This window comes from Phalacrocorax carbo, chromosome Z (genome assembly GCF_963921805.1).
Source record: "Phalacrocorax carbo chromosome Z, bPhaCar2.1, whole genome shotgun sequence".
Taxonomy (NCBI): domain Eukaryota; kingdom Metazoa; phylum Chordata; class Aves; order Suliformes; family Phalacrocoracidae; genus Phalacrocorax; species Phalacrocorax carbo.
In genome coordinates this window covers 32,161,442-32,184,527 of record NC_087548.1, presented here as the reverse complement: position 1 = coordinate 32,184,527, position 23,086 = coordinate 32,161,442, and the positions used below count along the sequence as shown (strand labels likewise).

Here is a 23,086-nt window from a genome sequence, read left to right as displayed (position 1 = left end):
TTCATTCAGCTTTCCCACTGCTGGTCATCGTTTGCCTAAGCAGACAGCTCCTAATCTTCCCTGAGCTGAAATGTATGGCAAAACTGCCTGTGGCTTCATACTGGATATGGATGTAGTGCAAGTGTGAACAGCAGGACTAACTTCTCCCTGTATCTTGCTACAAGGATGTCAAGGTGTTTGGTATGATTCCTGTCTCTTCTTGCCATCCTGTCTTGGGAAATTAGTAATGTCACAGTGCTGTATACTCATAATTAGGCGATGCTGAGGATTTTAGAAGTTACAGATCACGGGGTACCTAGTATTACAGCAATGATCGTAGTGCAGAAATAATACATGACTGCTCGCAAACCAATCTTCCCAGAAACACTGGAATCCAAAGCAGCAACACCTGCAAAAAGACCAACAAAAATAAAACACTAAAAAATCAGTCTTAGAAGAGCTTTTTACTTCTGTAGAGACAATTGTTTATTGTCTTTTATTTCTATTCTGGAAATCTTTCCTTATTTAAGGTACCTCTATATACCTAATTGCCAGTTGCACTTCTGAAAAAAGTCTGTAGCAGACCAATATATCTGCTTCTGCTTCTTTGCAAAAGTCTGATAACCCTGGAATTTTCTAGGAAAAAGATAATTGAGCTTTTCTGATTCCTTGATGTTAGTGATGAATTACTTTTTTAGCTTATGAAAGTACGTTATCATTTATTTCCATATTCACTTAAACAATAGCTTAACTTTCTTCAGATCTGTAACATTTTGGCTTTAAAACTAAAAGCCATGGGAAGGGATCTGCTCAGGGCTGTTACCCCAGGTTGCTCAAAGGCACATGCAGACAAGTGAGACTCATTCCTGGTAGGCTCGCCTTTATTAACAGGTTTACTTTTTTTTTAACTAAAGCTTTTCTGAAGTCTGGGTTGTTTTCTCTCCTCTACCTGTATCTGTCATTGCCAGAAATTGAGGGTAGTTTTCATTAATGGAGGTGGGGAAAGTGCTGAGGTAGGCATTATACTGAGGTCAGCTTTATTTCTGGCAACAACATTATATCAAACTGCTCATGAAGGATTTTTTAATTGTTTAAAAGCCTCACAGTTATATCGGTAAACATACAATTCAGTAACCAGGGTAAAATGAGCATTGTGACTGCAACACTTGACTGCCTATAATCACACTAGTTAATAATTCACTGCCATCCCTTTATTATATATTTGTGATCCATTTCTGGTTTTATGTTTATTGAGTCAGTCTATCAAGGACTAGTCAGATTCCTTTGTATAGGAAAGCAAAAATACCATGAGGATATTTAACCTCAGAGAAGAATGATTTTATAGAAAAATTAAAGTTTCAAAAACTGTGGAAGAAAAACCAGAAGATCTTTCAGACACAGATGTAACATATTGATCTTTGAGCTCAAAAGGGATCTTAGCAATCATACTTTAACCATGTGTTGATGTCTCTTTCAGAAGGTATATTAACAGCAGTAACAACTTGTGCCTAGAGCATTCACATAATGCCTTACTTGTTCTGTTAATTATTATTTAACATGCAAACAGTACCAGGAGGGGACAATGAAGGTTATTTTATTTCATCATCTGTTTGATTACTTTGAGCTCTTCCGTGGGATAGCATGTCATCAGACTGACTAGAGAAGAACTACATACACCTGCAGAAATCATTTTGTAAAGACTATGTCACTTGTATAGCAAAGAAGGATAATAAAAGAACAAATCATATGGCAAGGGAATACAGACCATTACACAGAAAAAAGCAATATCACAGCTATTACAGGAGGTTGTCACCACTAAGGAAATTGAGGCACAAACAGAATGGACACAGAATCTGTGCCACGATTTTTATTTCTCATCTTGGGAACTGGCAAAAAACAGGTAGAAAGAAGGAATTCTGCGCTGCTGTGGGGTCAACTGTGGAAATTATGGCTGTACAAACATTTGAGAATGGATAGTAATAAATAATAATAAATAATGCAGACAATAGAAGAGCTGGTTTCAAAGGCTGTCAATGCTGAAACTTTTGCACCCGATATATTAACTCAGAAGACATTACATCATGTGTTAAAAAGAGTGAAGTGGTATTGCCAAAGTTCCATATTTTTTAATGAAAAGTTCACAAAAATTAGAAATAATTTAATTTTATTCTAAAACTCTTAATAATTGTCAACAGTGGCTAGACAGACAGTGGAGGTAAGATAATAATCTTTCACAGGATGGAGTGCTCCACAAAGCCTGCCTTAAGATTTTTTTGCCTGACAGGCTTGCTGACTCAGCCAAGTAATAATCATGCAAAGTTATTTCCCTGGAGTATTCAGTCGTAACGATTATACAATTAGTATGACACGAAGTTCTTGTGACAGCCATTCTTCTGGCTCCAAATGAAATCCCTTGCAAACTGTTATGCTCACTGGAGTTACAGAGGTATAATTAAGGGCAAACTTTGCCCCTACATTTTTAAACTGCATAATGATCCTGTTAGTGAGTGAGCTGTGCTAGAATCAAGCTTGTGCTTCCACTGTCGTGTGAGTGCTACCTTGCTAGTACCTATAAAAACACACAGATCAGTCAGGCAGACACGACTGAATAAGTACTAGTATGCTCTGAGGATGACAGGTGAGGGTTTTTTTGTTTTTGGTTTTTTTTAAACTGCTGTACTCTGAAACAAAACTTCTTTCAGGATTATGCTTCCATTTAGAGAACGAAGTTGCATTCACTACAAGTGCCACAGACGCAGGTTTGCAATGGGTCCTTTATGCTGATAAGCTGCTTTTTTTCATGTTAGCTTGTTACACATAGGAAAGCACAATATATAAAAAAGATTTCCCTCCAGATATATCCTACTGTCATTAGTGAGCAACTGATAATATATTATAATTGATAGCTACTGGCCTTCTCAAGCCAACTGAAAATTAAATTTCCTTTGAAATAACATCATGGCTTTATAATACCTTTGGACATAACTGAAAAAGTTAATGGACAAAGCATACAACTAACACTGATTTCACTTCATAAGAAAACTTATTTCTCAAGCTAAGATTGTGCACATGCTTCTCAAACTGGAAAGCCTGAAGAGTTCTAAATAAAGATAAGATCACCAAACAGTGTAATTAAATTTGGGTATAGACTGTGGATTACCACTAAACTTCTATAGCTATTTTATTTGCTCTTCCCCTCTCTCAGTCTATCCCCAAGATTTAAATTGTTTAAACAGGTTTGAGCAGATAAACTGTAAATGTATACTACTGTACAGAATTTAAACAGGCATGATGGATTCTCCTCCATCCCTGGGCATCTCAAACCTGGAGTATTTCAGGTTAGTTCCTTAAATTTTCCCACAAAAGATGTTCCAATTCAGCTACGGTCACTGAAGCACGGAATGCAATTCTGTGGCTGTGATATACAAGACTTAAGGGAGATGACCACAAAAGACACCAACTGGTGTTAAAATCTGTTAACCTAGCTATCTCTGTGCCCATATTATTTTAGCAGAATGGAGTTAAGGATTTAATATCTGAAGCCAAATTTGGGAATCAATTGCCTAGTCTTCTGCAATTCAGCTTTCGTATTTCCTACGTTACAGCCTCCACCTCAAAGCTCTTTGTTTTTCTCTTTTTGCCTGATGTTCTCGAATGTGCAACACATACACTTGCAAAAGAATAAAAAAGGAAACAATAGTGAAATCAAGTCTCTCACATCTTCTCTTTCTTGTCCCAGGACTTCAAAACCCCACCAAAATGAAATGCTGTACTGTATATGCACCTTGTTTTTTCGAGGAAAGGATGGGACTGATGTTAATAATTTTGTTTGACAGAGTATTAGAAGGCATCAAAGCATAACAGGGATGAAATGGTACGGGACCCTCAACAGAACAGAAGAGGCACATATGTTTGGGTAAGATACACAGACATCCCATTTTAAATGCTGGGGGAAAATGGAACTCTAACCCAGCTGTTCCTCACATTGCAATAACTTTTTTTTTCAATTCTATATATGGCCTATTTTTACTTGAATTTTTCAGTTGGTGTTGCCAGAAAGCCTAGTGATTTAATTTTCTTTTATTTTTATAGCTGCTATTTTTGCTCTATTACTAGAGGATTCCCAGGACTTTCCTCTATAAAAAACAACAAGAAAGATTTCACAATATTGTGAAATTTGCAAAAAAAACAGAGTGGAAAAATGGAATGATTACAACTAACCAGTGTAATCCTATGTTGTGTTGAACTACTGGGGTTTTTTTGCATATGGAATATGTTGTGTTGCCAAAGTTACAGAAAGACACATAGCTTCCTCAACTCCTACTTTACAACCTGTGTATACCTGGTTAAGTGCATCGAACCAAGAGTCCTGTTAAGACTGGACGATAGCACCATCAGTCATCTGCAACTTTTCAAGTCTCTCTTAAACTTCTGTCATAATCTTGTTTTGTTGTACATATTTAGAGATCCTTTGCTGAAATACTAGTGTATAAAGCTACTTTACCTAAGGGAATAGTCTGACTTAAACAAAATTGAACCTAAATATGAAACATGGTATTCCAGAAATTTCTACCAGTAGCCACTGATGGAACCATGAATCACAGTTTCAGTTTTTCACAGACTACAAAAAATGGCACTTCAGTATAACACAAGGTTGCAACTTCATGAAAGACCAATATTTACTTGTCTATCTTCTCTCTGACGAGGGATTTTTTTTTTCCATTTTGGTGTCACAGCGAACAGAGAATGCTCCTAAACAAGGCTGTAATTTTGGAAGTGCTGGAAAAGTTACAATGAAGTCTTGAAAAATCGTTGAAATGTATCTTTCAATTGTACTGACGCTGTTGAATCTTCATGAAAATACAGGAAATTGATTTTCTAAACTTTTTGTGATAAACACTTGTCTTTCTTTGCCTTGCTGCTTAGAAAGGCTGTTTTGGAATATTCTGAACACAGGTTTTCTTTCTTTGTCCTCTCTTCTGCTGCTAATGACAACTCCACTCCTATTAAATACAGGAATATCTTTGCACAACTGCCACCAGTCAACCTCTTTTCACTGCATCCAGGTTGGTCTACAGCTTTCTTATTGCTTCCTAGATTCTCAGTGATTTCTGCACTTCCCTTTTAGTTTTCAAAAACAGTTACTCATATCTTTGGGAATACAAATAATGCATAATGTTTCAGATTAAAGAAGCCAAGCAGTTAATCAAAATAATTCTGCAGGTATTGGAGTCAGGTAAACCATTCAGACAAGTTCATAGTCAAACCACACCTGTCCACCACTCCCGAATGACCCCTGAAATTTGACACACCCACAGATTTTTGATGAATAAAAATCCAGCTGAGGTCTTTCAAACCCTGCATAGTGTGCCAGCATTAACTGCTGTGGAGCAGTGTAATTACATATCTCTGCATCAGGTAAAGTACTGTGGGCTTTGTAACAAATCCTAGAGCAACCTGCTTCACATCCGCTATGCCTGAGGTACTTATTGAGAAAATAGGGAATTCCTATTCTCTTCCCCTCCTGACACAGGAGCAGTGGAAACTGCCACCAACCAACTACATTGCAATGTATCAATTTCAAACTAGTTGTAAGGAAATACCTTTCATCACCTGTGTGACTACACTACAGGCTGTGTTGTCTTTGAGTGTTGCAGAGGCCAAGGGCTAAGCAGGAGACAGAGGTACTGAACCTCTACAAAGGTTGTAGAAATACCAAAAATCACAGCTGTTAATATAACATGAAAGATAAAGAAACCAGACTCAAGCTACTAGATTAGACTGAAACCTCCATGATGTGTAAGTATTCTGTATCTGGATATTACAAAGCTTTTTTATCCTTCTCTGAAGCTGGCCATTAACACAGACTTAAGTTGCTAAGGAGCAACCTATAAAGTCAGGTAAAAAAAAATCAAGTAATTATTAATCTTTTAATTTTATTTCATGAAGTGCAGGAGAGGCAACCACTTACAGTGCATTAATAAAACCTTCAAAGATGTTGAACGGTTACTACCCCATTAGCTCCTCCTCCTATTTTTATTCCTGCCTGTTGGAATAACCTACACTTCCTACAAAAAACAGAAATTTTATGCTGATATCAACATTTAGGAACCTCACAATAAAATCTGTTATAGCACTACAGTTTTATATAGCATGGAGTGGATAACAAGCGACTGACTGCAGTTGCTATCATCACAGAAAAATTACCAACACTTCTGAGATCTACCGTCCAGAGCAGAACAGTTGCTCTGTTACAGGTACTAACCCTGGTCAAAAACTGAAACTGTGCGATCCATGAATTATAAATTTTTTTTTTCCCTCTGAGGTGTGTGCAGTTGCAATAACTATTTTAAACTGAAACAAGCAAATCAGTGATGGTTAAGGTGATTAAAAGTCAAGTAAACAAAATGCTCTCTGTACAAGATGATAGTGCACTGTGTTGTTGTGTGGTTTGTACCAGCATTTGCTTTGCACACGTGTACAAATGCAAGCATCCAAATGCCTTTGGCACTGTAATTCTAGAGTTGTTCACTGTATGTCATTAATCCTGTGAGACTTGGGAGTGAAAAGGGTTGCATTAAGGACTGGAAACAGTAACAGTGGTCTTCTGACTTCCCATGATTATCATCTTATCAGTTCCCTAGGGGATAAAACCCACATCCTTAGAGTTTGTCATGCCTTTCTGCAGAGGTGTCCCAACCGAGCACAAGGATTTATGCTTCCAGGTGTTCTTTTTCAATATATTTTAAGAAGCTACATCTACAATTTGGTGCTGTGATTGACTCTATTCAGCAGCAACAATCATACCTAGACACCTTAACATTTTTTTTTCTGCTCTACAAACTCCAGTGTCATAATCAAGTGCATTTCCTGCAGTACTTCTTAGCTGTTCTCAAAGCTTCTGAAGATCAGCACAAGCTGACAGGATATGTTTCTTCCACCATCTCACTTCAACTGCACAACAAATTGATCATTAAGTATAATCAGTAAAAGGCTGGGCTGTTTACCTCCCTTTGCCAAGGTTGCTACACTTGACGACCACAACATGAGTCTCTGTACAAAGATTAATGCCATTTAGCCAGCTCCTAGCACTGGTGGCAGGCTCTTCTTAGGTGTGACTCAGTGCTAAAGGGAAGAGTCTGGCTCAAGGGCCTTCCATGTCCACGCAACTGCCACCCACGTTGCAGCTTTCTCAATTAATTTTAGAAATTAATCACATTTCTGAGGAGAAATAAGTGAAGTATGGCACACATCAACTGTACACAATTCTCTCAGAGTTCTGATATCTAAATCACTATTGTGAATACAGCAAAATACAGCTATATAGCAAAGATACATAACAAAAATGTAGCAACAAAAGTTCCTGAAGAGTAGAACACTATGGTTTTTACACCTTCTCCTCTAAGACTAGGATGTTGATTCAATGACAAAATGCAGTTCTAAAACTGTTCCAAACTGCCATCAGCTTTCTTGTTCTAATTGAGGAGTTTCTGCAGATGCTAGAGGAATCACTAAAGAATTCTCAACCTCTCCCAAGCGCACATTTTAATTCTTTCCTTTCATCTTGGCTCTTCTGGCTGCAATGTGCAGTCACTAGGTCATAGAAGTGATATGATGGACATCCAGGATAGCCAGGTCCATTTAAAAATTTTTTACAGAATGTTCCAACAGAATATGAAAATAGAAAAACATAGGAGAATCATAAAATGCATACAATTTCAGTGAGCAATCCTTCTAAGGCAACCACAATGTTGTTTTATTGCCATGGGTGCACTATATTATGTGTTGTTCCAAAACTGTAAGATTTACTCTTTAAAAAATACTCGGGGGGAGGGGAAGAATGAAGCAGTGCAGACACAATGCCCTTGATAAATGGATAGCTGTCTGAAATGCATTAAGTTACTTGGCTTTAAAAGATGGAGCTGGGAGTGTTTCTAATTTAAGACTTGAACAGTATCAAAATTTCAACTCCACCTGACTGTGGTGTGACCTTTCTGTTCTAATTTGTTTTTTGGAATGTCATTTACCCCGTACTGACTGTTCTCATTTAATCCTCTGATCATCACAGAGCTGGTGGTCAACTCATAACAGCAATCTTTCTTAGAAGCAAGCAACCATTTTGAATTAGTTGCCATACTTCTACTGCTAATACTAAAACAGTATTTGGCTTATACCTTCATAAACGACACATGATTTTTGCTCGATGAACTGAGCACCAAATTCTAGCTCCAGTACTGACTTGTGTAAGAAGCTTATTGCTTATTTTCTTATTCCTGTCTGTGTCTAAAAGAATCCAAATTTGCATTTTTTTTTCACAGGCTACTGCCAGCTCTCATCAGCTGCTGCTGGGAAAGGAAGGAATCTTACACATGTAAGATTTGATTTCATCCTATTTCCATATAAATTTTGTCATCGTTTGTAGTTGGGTGATGGATACAAGTGGGAAAGTTTCCTTTTCACATGAGGGGAAGCTTGACTCTGCTGTCCTATGAATTTGGGACAGTTCATAAATATGAAGTCAGGTTTGGAGAGATCTTTGTGCTCGAAGTACCTGGCATCACCTACGCAATCTCCCTTATGACTCATCAGTCCACAGCAATTCTTCCTAAAAAGGGACACTTGTTGGAGTCACACTCCCTGAGACTCAGGGTACGAATAGACTAAAAATTGAATTCGGCAACTGATCTGAACTTTTTCACCCATCCAGTCTCTTGGTGACCTGGCTACATCCACTTTGGATGCCTGCCTTTGCAAGCCAATCCTACCACTACTTCTTAATTTCCTGTGTGAAGGATGGTCCTCTCAGGGCTTTTGAAATCACAAGGAAGAGTACTAAAACAGGTGTCCTCTGTCCTTTTGTCCTTGGCCCTGTATTTCCTTTGGTCCTTGGCCTACGCTCACCTTTTGAAGGAAAAACCATGCTGTATCCACTGCAGACAATGACAGCTGCAGGGGCAATCACCATAACCCTGGTGAATTCAGGGTCTATACTTAACTGAAGCTGTCTTTGATTTATCTGTGATTTCTTCCCATTCTAGACTCTGAGCCTTTTCTCTCCCATTCTGCCCCTTTAGTTGGAATGATCTTGTAGTACAAATTTATCCTGACTGTGATTAATCTCCTTAAGGCAAACTTTCTTCATATTCTCCCTGAAATCTTAAGTTTACAAATTAAGTTCAACAGGAATTACTGTTGTTTCCTTCCAAGGGCTGAATGGTGAATCTTTTGCTCTTTTTCCCTTTGCTCTGTGGAATGCTATAGAAAATGCAATACCACATCCCTTGCGTATGAACAAGACGGTCAGGACCAAATAAGTAATTCACAGCTGCCTACTGAAATACCACCACATTCAGGACTTCAGACAGCACAATTCTATGCTCAACTTCACCCTTCAGCTGAGACACAGGACTCAGATGCTGCTGTTATTACCTGTATTTCACCTGATATGCACCTCATAAAAATTTTTTTTTTGCTCCTGTTTAGTGTGTCATAGGGATCTGAATTATCTTTTGTATCTAGTCTTCCACTAGCTAACTGAATGGCATATATAGCTAAGTCTCATTAGGAGGACAGTTCTGACTCAGATGTTGGCTGAGTAGGTCAGGTAAGGAAGAAGCTAGGGGAAATAGAAACCCCAAAGACACTGTGATATGTGGTCTCTCAAATAAGATTTTTGGTGACCCACCACCTCTGTCTTTAGCGTTTGTTACTACAAGTCTTCCATTCCTATTCTGTCCTATAGTCCCTCTATAACAGCAGTTATCCTGTCTATTCAAATTTCATTGTTACTTACTGTAAAGGAAAAGTATTTCTATGATGGCTTGTAGCAATTACCCTTTCAACTGACTTTATAGAAATTTAATTAATCTCTCTTCTTTAGAGCAAACGACTGTTATTCCACTAGTACTGTTGTGTAAACATAACAGAAAAACCTCTTAGAAATGAACTAAAAAAACCTAGCAAATTTAGTGAGGAAGGGGAGAAGGGAAGAGAAAGAAAGATGCCTGCAGGTAATAAATAAGCATCTGTTAGCGCTATTTAAATACGACAAAAATTTGAATCAGAAAATTCTCAGTTCCTACTTACATGATCTAGTGACACTACCACTGGATTAGCATGGTAAGTATTGGTCTTCTAACTTTGAAGATGCATTGAAAAAATATATATTTTTTTTAATAAACAGACTAAAGCATGGAATGCAGTAACAGTTATAAAGAGTATTCCAAATTCCGGAAGGGGGTGTCCTGCATGATTTAGGATGGGGTTGAAAAGGTAGTTGTTATGAACTGTCTAAATGCCAGATAGAAAGGGAGGAATAAATGGGAAATTAATAGTTTATGGCAATGAAAGGGACGAAATCATTGTAAAATGGAAGGAAGCTCAGGTAAGAGGTAAAGAAAAATTTATAACGCTGGGTATCAGTTTGCTAAGGGACTGTTGTGCTGCCCTGTAGGCAGCTGGCACAATCAGCATTGTATTATGATCTTTGCCTAGAGAGTTTATGGGACTACATGCATAGAAAGAAAGTATTAGTACTGCCTTCCATCCTCTTATTTGCAAACAGTATCACTTGTAAGAAAATTCTAATTTTCCTTTAGAAAGCTCTTAAAGGTTATATAATCTCAAGTTAATGCCTTTCTCAGGAGATATGATGTTGCTGGGGTGGAATATAGTAAGAGCTTATAAGGACGGAAGATGACACATCAATCTGGCAAGATGGACGGGCTAGCAAGATTCATTAGGAGAAATCAGATTCAGTTCATGGATGTAGCAGAAATATAGCCTCTGCACTGTTGCAGATGAAATATGTATAGAGTGAATACAGAAAACCTGGAGTGCTGAAAGTACTTTAATTGCCTCAAAATTACTGGTGGTAAAACATACAGGTGAACAAGTTTTAGCTTCCAGACTCTTAAAAATAAAACTTAAACATTACACTACATTTTTTAATTGATCACAATGTCCACACACAGAGAAAAACAAATGCAATCTGTTTTATATACTGGAATTGTTGTTTACATCCTAAGCTCTAGAACAGAAGAGCAGAAGCCATTAACTCACTTCAGACCCATCCATAGCAGTGCCACCAGCACTGCCCCCAGGTGACATGGCTGGGACAGGAGGCAGTGACTGCCGATGCTGCAGAACGGCTGTTGTGTTGGGGCTCTTTGCCCTTGAGAGCTGGTGGTGATCATGCTCCATAAACCAGAAGTGCACTTCGAAGTTTTATTACTATAATTTAAAACCTTAAATAATGTAGGGGCTGTCTCAGTTGCATAAGGTCAACCGATACTGATGAGAAAGGAGTAGATGACTGTGATAGAAATAATCTGAAGAGGATGGGCACAAAGCCTTGTCCATTAATAGATCATGACTCTGCAGTCCTCCCTGCCTCAATGACTGCACATGTACAGTGGGGACAGGACCTCCAGCATTCCTTAGTACAACTGAAGGCAAAACTCATTAACAGTAGTGTAACATTTTCTGTCCTTTGCACAACTTCAATGATACAAATGGACAAGGTGAGTTTCCTGCCTAAGCCCAGATAACTAGTTTACTAATATTATACAATGCACCTGCTTTCTTGCAGGTTCTTTTGGCTTCAGAAACATAGAAAAACAAGCCAAGAACATGCAGATATCTCAACAGATAGTCTCTGAGTACGTTAAATTAGACCAGGGATTCTCCAAGGAGTGGAAACTAGTGTGCCTGCTGATGATGCACAGGGCCTGTTCAGGGTGCCTCAGTGAAAGAGAATCTCTCTGCGCTTCTTGGACTTGCAGAAATGGGAACTGCTGAGGCAGCTGCCACCCCATGAATGGTGATACCAAAGGAAAATTCATTTGGAAGCCCTGCATTAAAGGAAACGAAAGAGATTTGTTCTTCCACTATTTCCTTGCCTGTGCTCTTTTACAGTACTTTAAAATCTGTGGACATTTTATATCTAATGGAACAGCCTTAGTGTGTTTTAACTTCAATTACTAATATAGTGGAGGGGAAAAAAAAAAAAGGCTGTTTAAGTCTAAACTGTTCTGACTTTCAAAGATAAACATGAGAAATAAGAACAAGCTGATTAATACTCTGATTTTTTTCTCATCGCATTCCAGCTCTTTTGTATCCCATTTTGTACATTTTGTCTCCATTCACCAAACTTGGTGGCATTGTGATAAAGCAAACTTGTAACTTCCAAAACATAGATCCAAGGTAGGAAACTGACACTTTAACTTTGAAAAACGGAAAAGAATGAATAACCTATTCAAGATACCCATCTATCAGCCATGATTCAACATCCTTTTTCCACAGAGAAAGCAATGGCCTCCGCAAATGGGAAAAGTGACATAGCCCAGGTACTTCACTGAGACTTTTTTCTCTTTCATGCAGTTTAATAGGTCATTGTCATCTAGAATAAGCCAGATTCGTTGTTGAATCATTATCTTTGTGCTATGAGCAAGAAGCACAAATAAAAGAGTGTTAAGTTGGTACTGGGAAAGGTGGAACTAGCAAGATGCTTCAGACAGTACTGCAGCAGTAATCAAAGCAGGCCCTGGTGTAAAGGAAGAGTTTATTTCTATAGTAATGGAACCCTAATTATTGGAGCATCATCAGACACGTGGTAAGGCAGTTTTTGTATTTATACCTCACGCACACCTGCCCTCAGAAAGGCAACTGATACTGTCTTTTTTTCACTGTTCCTGAGGTATGTTGTATGTAACCTACAAATACCTCATCAATTACTTTAAGGAATTCTGGTGTCCTCCATAGCTGACCGTGCACAAATTTATGAGCCAGGAAACTCCTATGCATCTGTTCTAGCCTCTTTGGAGGTGCCTGTGAAGACTAGAAGTACAGGGAAGGTCAGAAATGTAAGGAAGAGCTTGTTTAATGTTTCATCAGGGAGAAGAGATAATAATTGGGGGAAAGGTTACACTAGAGCTTAAAACAGATGTTGAACAGCTGATAAAATCATGTCATCAATATTGAGATCCGAGACACAAACCTGCTGTGTTATGTGCCATATCTTTTCACCCAAAGCATGATGCAGAAAACAGAACAGACATGACTGCTACACAGCAAAGATTTCTGTCATGGGTAACCCTGGAAACATCATCAAAGAAAGGTCATTTATCAGACATGTGATTCCAGCTTTTAGAGGAAGTTTTTGACAGAAAGCATTCTAGCCCTCAAGAAACACTTCCACATCATGGTCCGCAGCTTGTAGTTTGAAAATGAGACCGGCAGTCTGAAATACCCCCAGCTTAGAAGGACTGAATGACAAGAGAAGGGAAGCAGAGCCGTGGCACTTTGGTAGAATCTGGAGGGCTGTGGGTGTTGGGTAAGATCCATACCTCCTCACCCTAGCTACCAACATGGGACTTAGGTGCAGGAAAGAAGGCCAGACACTGTGTTGATGACTTAGCTCCAGGCTAGGCATGTAAGTTTCCCCAGCTTGTATCCAAGTACAGGGGAATAACTCTCCAGGAAACTGGACAGTTCTCTCCAGCCTAAATCCTGTTGTGATCCAGACAGAAAATAGATTTGCAAACACTTACTGCTATTACATACCCTGTGAATCTCAGTCCTTGAAAAAGGTGGTTAAAAGTGATTAAAGGGGACTAGTCTGCTCAGTATGCAGACGTGTGATGAAATACACTGCACAATTTTAGAGATTTTTCATTCTCTGAATAAAACTAGAGTTGTCAATTTTGAAAACTTTCAAAGACATTTTACAGGCTTTTAAGTACTCCCTGAATGCTTAGATATAACCCTCAAAACTCCCAGGAAGCACACATGAGATTCCTCGCAATTCTCACCCCCTACAAGGCACCGAAAAGTAATGTATTGTTGGTATTTGCCTAATCATTTCTTTTAGAGCATTACTTCAAAGGAAGTGGATTTGGGGTGTGGAGTACTACACTTAGTACAGGTGTAGTTCTGGATGTCATAGCAATTGTCTTGAATAACACACTAGGTTTTTTATTTTCACTTTCAATTTTCCAATGCCACTACAGCAGGAAGCAGAAAATACAAATAATTCCTTCAGATGAATGATGCATTAGTGTACAATTAGCTAATTTGAGAGATAGAAGTCACATGGAGATGCAATAGAGCTAGATATTTTGAAATGAATTATCAGTGGTGGGCTTATGGGTCAGAATAAATTAAACTTTCATCTGCCATCCATTAAAATAATTACGAGAAGAAGAGAACAAAGAAAATTCGACTCTGAGGTAGACTAAGAATAATTTAAAAGAACATGGCACTAGTCAGACTCTTCTGTCCCCAAAGCAAGGACCTATCAACCATCCTTTTCAAATTTTTCCAAACAAATAAATGCTTAGTGCTTATGTTAGTGTTTTTACTAGCTTACAATTCAGCCTCTAAGCAGGTCAGTGGAAAAATTCCACAAATTGCAACTTGTATGCCACATAAAATATGTATGTGAACAATGCCTTCTGTCTTTTGCACCCTGAGAAACTGAGTTTCTGAAGGAAAACCACATTCTACAAAGCCCTCCATTTAACCAAAGAGCAAGAATTTTGCCTTTTCAATTTGAAAGTGGGCTAAGTGTGTTCCTGCTCTAATTGAAGAAGTCACTGAGAGTTCTTCCACTAAGACAGCATTTCCCCCAACAAGTTAAAATTACTAATAGTCTAAATTTTGCAGAAATTCCTGGAGTCTCAGGGAATGATTACTCCCATCACTGTCATTGCTGTGGGCTTGATTTACATCATTATGTCCAAATGGACAGGGATCTGGTCATGGGATGTGCATTTGTACATAGCTCACTGTCTCAAAAGCATATAAGTTCATGTGACATTACCTTTTAAGACATTCTAATCCTAAAAAAGAAAATTACAGATCATATCTTCAATAACATCTTGGTGATTCCTGTGTAAAAATGTTACTAGTCACCAAAATCCAGTATTTTGGAATGACATACATTTACAAAATAGCCTCCCATAGGCATCAAAACTTCCTAGATACCTTTGGACCCAGCACCATGGTCTCGTTACAATTATGCACCAAACAAGCCATTACAATTACCTCTGTGCATACTCTTAGCAGCAGCAAAGGCACAATAACATAACTGAATGTTTAACTTTCTGTCATGGTGAGCTAAATAGCATCGCCTTAGCTTGTGAACTAAAAAGACAGTCATTCAGGCCCAGCCGATGCATTGTCACAAGTTCTAATGTAGCAACTTCATATGCATTGCGTGCCTAAGTGCCTGCCACTGAGCATCTGAACATGTGGAGACTGTCAGCATGTAAGCATGTCAGAGAAGTCTGACAGCTGTGATCATTGTATATAAGCCCTATATGGGTCTGCCTAATACGCAAATCTTGAGGACGTGTGCATACTCAGAACACATCTGGTCCCACAGAGGACAGCCAGCATGCATGTTGCAGTGCTATCCTTGTATGTCCTGCATATAGTCAATAATGATGAGATTACTAACAGTGAGGTGCTTGTCTTGTTTGCAGACATAACTGAAGACACATCCTGGATTCTGCTTCATTTTTTCATTCTTCTCCTCTTTCCATTCTTTACAGTATTTTTTGAAAGTGTGAATTGTGCTTTGGTGCTAAAATTTGTTATTGCAAAGAGGTCATGCTGGTACCTCAACTTTAGCAAGGCTTTTTACATTGTCTCCTATAACATCCCCATAGATGAACTGACAAAGTACAGGTTAGATAACTGCACTGTGAGGTGAACTGAAAACTGTCTGAATGGCCAGGTCCAGAAGGTTGTTATCACCAGCAGAAATCTGGTTGGAGGCAAATCACTACTGGTATTCCCCAGAGATCTATACTGGGGCCAGCACCATTTAACATCTTCATGAATGACCCAGATGTTGGGGCAGAGCGGTCCCTCAGCAAGCTCACAGAAGATACAAAACTAGGAGGAGTGGCTGATACCTGAGATGGTTATACTCAGATGTACCTGGATGGGCTGGAGAATTCATCTGAGAGAAATCTCATGAAGGTTAAATGTAAAGCTCTACATGAGGGGAGGAATAATCAAGGCACCAGTACATGCCTCTGCAGAGAAGGACCCGAGGGTCCTGGTGGACAAGCAGCTGACCGTGAGACAGCAACATCTCATAGCAAAAGTGACCAACAGCCTCCTGGGCAGTATTATGAAGTGCAGTGCCAGCATGTGGAGGGAGGTGATCTTCCCCCTAAACACAACACACCAGTGAGGCCACACCTGAAGTACTGTGTCTAGTTCTGTGTTCCCCAGTACAAGAAAGACATTAACTTACTGGCGTGAGTTCAGCAAAGGGCCACAAAGATGTTGAAGGGATTGGAGCACCTCTCATATAACAAGAAGCTGAGAGAGAGCTGGGACTGTTCAGCCTGCAGAAGAGAAGGCTCAAGGGGATCTTATTCATGTGTATAAATACCTGATGGGTAGGAATGAAGAATACAGAGCCAGGGTCTTCTCAGTGGTGCCCAGACATAAGACATGAGACAACAGGCAAGAACTGAAAAAAGTGAGACTTCATCTGAACAAGAAACACTCTCTTACTGTGAGGCTGGTCAAACATGTTGCCTTGAGAGTTCATGGAATCTCTGTGCTTGAAAATATTCAAAACCTGACTGGACATGGTTTAGGGCAACCTGCTCTAGCTGACCCTGCCTGAGTGGGGGGGTTGGACTAGATGGTCTCAAGAAGTCCCTTCCAACATCAACCATTCCGTATGACTCCGTGTGAAAGAGAAAAAATTACTAGTATGCTTTATGATTATACACAGCCCTACCTATTCAATTCAAATGTGCATTTCTAATGCTTGGAAGATTACAACACTTCTTTAACAAGAGGCAAAATATTTCATCAACATCCTGAAGAAGGATGCCGGTGACAGTGAAAACCATCATGCAGGGACATGCCTGGTCCATTTGCTTGCCACACATTTCAGCATTACTTGCACACAGGCATCTACTGTTTTTGTCTTCGAGAGCAGCAAAACTCTATACATTCTGTTGAAGTAGCTTCTGTTGATCAATCTTGTTTCCTTTTTCTTGCCTAAAAACCTAACACAGAAGTGTAGAGGAAATAAGCCCTTCTTTTCTATGTAAATTGGATATGCTAAGGTCAGAATTAGAGCATCTCATTCTCATCTCTGTACATGAATTTAACTCCGGCAATCTTCAGTCTTCAAAATCCAAGCTCCTGTTAGTAGTTATAAAGGCAGTTTACTCATACTGGAATGTTAGACATTAAATAGCAGCACAGAATTTTTGACAGCATGATTCTTGTTTCCCCTCCCAAATGCTGGACAGGGATACATTTAGTAAATAATTCATTTCATAGTTATCCTAATTATAGCATTTATTTCTGAAGACACAGGCCCAACTTCACTCACAAATAAAAGCTTTTTCAAAAAAAGAAATAATTGAATATTATTTCAAAAAAAGAATTATCTGGGCAGCTTTTCCTGTATATCTCCTGTCACAGACGCAAGTTCAATAGGATGAAAGTAGAGTTAAGTTTTCTTTTGCTTTCTGTCTCATTTCCTCCTGCATATAAAAATGCTGCTGTCCTGACTATTAATTAAAGTACCAAGTCCTTTTTATTCAACTTTCTGTTCTTCACTCCTTTACATACTAACAAGTATTTAATCTCCCTTCATTCCTTGACTATTTTCTGCTGCCATTTCTCACTGTGCCTCTTGCAGCTTTCCTTTCTGGATGTCTCCATCTTGCAGCTCTTGACATTCTCCATTGCAATTCTAACACTGGGTTCCTGTCACCATGTATCACAGATATGCCCCAAAGGCCTTGGCAGCTTCCCTCTGTGCTTCTTGTCATAGGCCCACTTTGGGGTGCGCTGCTGAAATTAGTGATATTTTTGGCCATAAACTTTGAGGAGCTTGGGAGTTTGTATTCAATACCCTACTCTTGAAAGGACTTTCATAGCATGATCGATATTACCCTTCCATTTTCTGATCACAACATGCTTTCCTCTGCAGTCAAATGTCTGATCTATTTCTGTGACCATCCAACCAAACAACAAACACCTGGACATGAATACATTCCTAAAACAGAGGCTTTGTGGAGATGAAAAGGGACAGCATAGTGACAAATGTGTCCTGATTTATTGTAGGAAGTGAAAAGAAAATAATCACAACACTTGTGCCCTCAGAAAAGGCTTAAAGAATAGAGACAAGTTTGTTTGGCTTTCTTCCCTGCCAGAAAGGCTATGACATCCAGTTCTGTCTCTTCGTTTTGGGCTCTGTCCCGCAAATCTTTCCAAATTTTCCCTACTGGGTGAGCTGTAGCAAATTCTAGCATGCCATGGTGGGGTTCCAGCCAACGGCTTGCTGCTTCTTCCAAAAGAGGGAAGCTTTGCTCTTCTTTCCATAACCCCTTCCTGGCCACACAGTCTCCCTTACCACTCTCTTGCACTTCCCCAAAACTCCTTTGAACCAATCACACCAAAATGTTTGGGTTTTTTGTTTCTAATTCATAGCTTTCTGTCAGGCCAGTGAATTGAATGGATTCACAGAAAGATTCAGCAAATGCCAGAGCTCATGCAAGGTACCTCATGGGAGTTTGTTGAGACCAGAGAAGTGTAGGTGAGGAATCTCCTCTTTTTATGACAGTAAGCTATAAGATCAGCTCTCCCCTTCTTGTGAAATGGCCCCATAAGACTACTTATAATAGTTAACTCTGCACCTGAAAATATGCAGTTGCAGCTTTGGGCCTGCAATTTGCAACAGTTTAACGCTCTCCTGAAAACAGGGAGAAAGAGATACAAGAATCTATGAACACATAAGTTATTACCTTACAGCTCTTCATAACTTAATTACCAGATAATGGTGCTAAACCTTCCAAATCTAGTCTCATTAAAGAAAAATCTAGTCTCATTAAAGAAAAGCTTAACCTAAACGTATGCAATCTATACTACTCATCATAGAATTCCACCAAATTGTTTTTAAAGGTTATTCCTGTTAGAAAGAAAGTTAAACCACAATGATAATCTCATCAGCTAACAATACATTACCAGTCATACCTGTGATCATACTTGATATGATTAACGGCAGAATGATGAGTTTGAGCATTCTCATCAACACCTCCCCGGGAAAGGAAAAGTAGAATTTATCCACGTTAGAGAGTTTGCCATATTCCCGTACCAGGACACCGACTCCAATACCTAAAAGGCACATTAAAAATGTGACACAAATTAGCAGTAATTTATAGTAGAGAGACTAGGAAAAAGGAGGAAAAATAGGAGAAGACCAGTAAAACAAAAGAATTGAGCAACAGACACATTTTTACAGCCATGGTGGAACTTCTAAAGCAAATTAGAGACTAGATATTTCCTTTTCTGTTCTACATATTGATGATAGACACAGTAATAGCACACATAATTCTGAACATGGAGGATGTCTTTAGGTACATCTTTGGGAAAATCTTGACTATGCTCTCTGATTATCAGTCCAGTTCAGCAGTGACTTTTTACCTGCTTTCACTTGCTCTAGTAGTTTCCCATAACTGAAAGCCAAAAAAAAAAATTAATATAATGTATAAACACTACCAAACATTAAAGAAAGTAATATGATATAAATATTTTAGATAGTTAATTTGTATTGTTGAAATACTTTCAGTAATTGCTGCTGTACATAATTAGAAAAGAATGTGACCACAATCACTAAATTAACCTAATAATTTCCAGGAAAATTATCTACAAAAATACACGCAGCATATTTCACACGCAGTCCACTACATGACCAATCTACAAAATACTAGACTATAAGTACAATCAATGATTGAGTCACAACACAAGGCACCATCGTACTTCCTCTTATCTTTGGATTAGATAAATTATGAGATAGTTCTAGCTTCTGAGACAAATCACAGATAAGAGTTCTGCCAAAAGAAAATAAAAGGCCAAAAGACAAATTTCTTCAGTTTGACAGGCAATACCTTTATTTTCTATTTCAACATGATTTCCAAATGAAAATCACTGGTTTAAGAAATGTGATCATCAGGGTTTAGAAAGCTTTATGACTGTTGTTTCACATACAATTTTGTAACACTAACGAGAGAAGGTTAGAAAGTCAGCAGTATAAATTTGCTTATGTACTGGAAATGGATATATAGCGAACTTCTTGATCCTTGTCTCAATAACCAAGTTCAACTGGAATTTTCTTCCTAGGAATTATAATTCACAGAAGGAAGTGTGGCTGAGGATAAAGGTATCTCATATGGTCACCAGTGCTTTTAACATCACATTGATTACCGCAGCCCTAAGCAAGTATAGATTAGAGTCTTATAAAATGTTAATTTCTCTACATGAATGCTGCTGATATCCCACCATTTCTGAAACTAATTCTCACATATGCAATTACTTCTAACAACAACAAAACACCCTATAGTAGCAAAGCCTCTACCATATATTAGGATTCTTCCTTTCTTTTAATTTCTCTCTTTTTCATTTATGGAATAATTTACTTCTGCCTTTTTTGAAAGAGCAAAACACCACTTTTCCTGCTTGCCCTCTTCCTCCTTCCTCAGTTTCAACCACCCTACCTTTCTCCTTGTCCATGCTAAATTGTTTTTCTTTCTTTTCCATTCCATCTCGCTTGCCCTTCTTGCCCACATGGCTAAGTCAGGTTATGATTTCTAACACAACAGCAATCCTCTACTTACAGCTCAACAGCATGTACCACTCAAGGTCCAGATTTCTGCGACACTGGGCAGAAGGGAAGAATGAAGGTGGAAAAAAACAATACAATTCCATGTCTTTAATTTAATTTTCTATGGCAAATATCTCCTTGCAACTCTGCATAGTACAGCACATGCTGCATATCATGGTGTCTACATTTTCTCTCCCAGCAGCCACTGACACAAAAAGTGGAAGGTACAGCCTGGGACCCTAGGATTTCAAAACATGAAGAGGCCACAGGACAGTTCTCTTGTCTGAATCCATATGAAGCAACACATGCCTTGACTCCTTGGCATGTAGTTATGTAGTCTTTTTACAAGCTTGGTAACAGAAGAAAGAAAGGCCTTCAAAGAACGGCTGTAAATGCAGACTATGAGAAGTGAGGGGTGAGGATGAGAAGAACAAGAGAAGAAAAACAGAGCAGAAGAAAATTGCTGAAAATGAGCGCATCAAGAGAAATCTGTTGGCACCCATCATCCAGGTAGTCCCAGGAGTCCCAGCATAAAAAGCTAGAGGGAATACGTGCTTCCTCTGTATGAGATGGCCCATTTTTTATTATATTACCCAGGGAAAGGGGAGCAGGAAGCACTGCAAGGGGATAGCACCTGCAACTGGCTGCACTGCATGCAGCACTCAATCCATCACATCTGTCAAGCCTGAGACTTTCCAGACCCTAAGAGATGATGGCTGTGTGTAATAAGGTGGCAGAAAGAGTCTGGCTTGTGTACATGTGTACAGTAAGTGAACCACAGTAATGAAGTAAAATGTGTCTTGGCGGACCATTATGTTGTAGGTCCTGCATATCTGCAAAGTTAACTCTGTGACGCTTGGTTATCTGCTGAACACTTACTTATCACAATCTGCCCTACTTCTAGAATATGTCTTTTTGCATATTGCTGTTGTTTCTGAAATGCTGCCTAAGGAAAAATGCAAAATATTCGCACGGGAACAACTATAGGGCTACTACATTTTTCTTCAAGTACTGTGCTACAATTCATGACACGTATTTGGAAATGAGTAGGAAAAGAAGCACACATCCTGTTCAAACAAATTCCATTTGGACTCATCTATACTAGCACACATGGGGAGTGTCACAGATTGTCCTACAGTTATTGTAAACTTGTAAAAAAGCGCTGTCCCCTCAGCAACCACCTGAGCACCAGATGTGGAGACTACAATTTTTCAGTGAGTGATGGTTAAACCCTGAAGCCTGTTTTGTATTACTACGTGGGGTCAACACAATTCAGATCTTGAATTTGAAAACTCAGAACCCCTGAGTAGCTGAATCTGTTTGGGACATGCAGTATGAAGTAACTGCATTACTTGCTTTACGTCATTACCATTATGGGTTAGATGCTCTTCAGATCTCTATTATCTCTCTGATAACAAGAGAGCACGTACTATGCACCTTTACTTTCTTTACCTTCACTCACAGCTAAACCAACTCACAATTTAGAAACAAATAACTGAAGTCCACAAACAGACATGCCTGGTTCTATTTCTCACTGAAAGAGAATTTAAACCAGATAAAATTGGTATCTAACGTTATTTGCACTCATGGGTGACAACACTGGTATGGGATGCATGGTGCTAACTGATAGGGAGCTCTCACTCCACCAGTGTGCATGACACTGCAGGAACAGCACATCACCTTCAACTCCCACTTATGGGAATGAACCATAAAGACAATGAGAAAAGAAATCCAGTGTATATTTCTGGAGAACAAATAATCTGTTTTATCAAATGAGCTGTTCTGAATTATGCTATGTCCCTCTCTGAAAAAAAAGTTGTGGTATTTATTTTTCCTGTTTTCTTATAATTCCAGCATGTAGACACTCCCTTTCACTGGAGCAGAGTTAGTGATTTTGGCTGATACTGATAGACACTGGGGGAATTATAGGAATTTTGCTTTGATATGGCGTTGAAAGACAAAAAATAATGTGGGCACTTCTCATGGTTCAAATTTGATACTATTCAATTGTACTGCAGCAACATGGATTGTCCTATTAACAAAGTGATTAAGCTCTTCACTGTTTCACATGATATACTCTTCACATGACAGACTAAAATACAATTACTTCTATCATTTTGGTGGGTCTTAACTGCATTATCTTCACAGCAGATGATGCACGGCACTGGCAAACAAAGTTCACTGACTTAATTTGAAACAATACAAAATATTCATTCATAACATGTAAAATTGCAGCATAGGCAGGCAAGATTTTTGTGGTCTGTGATACAGTCTGAGTCCTTTTGTAATATTTTATAAAATCAATTTTTGTTCTGCTCTCTCTAGAGTTTCTGTAATATCACTGGCTGTCTCTTAACTACAAAGAAATACACAGTGCCAACTACAGAACACTAAAATAGAGGGTGTAGAAGAAATTCTTACTTATAATAATACTTATACACTTATTATTTCAGCTTATTA

General features: G+C 38.7%; 1 protein-coding gene across 1 annotated transcript in view; it reads right to left on the bottom strand.

Annotated features, from left to right (window-relative positions):
- SLC1A1 (solute carrier family 1 member 1) overlaps nt 1–23,086 on the bottom strand; it is a 55,952-nt gene that overhangs the window by 22,123 nt on the left and 10,743 nt on the right. Inside the window, exons 2-3 of the mRNA XM_064438235.1 lie at nt 19,000–19,140; nt 296–388 (exon numbers count right to left, since the gene is read on the bottom strand). Coding sequence (XP_064294305.1) covers nt 296–388; nt 19,000–19,140 — 234 coding nt within the window. The remainder of the gene's footprint in view (nt 1–295; nt 389–18,999; nt 19,141–23,086) is intronic.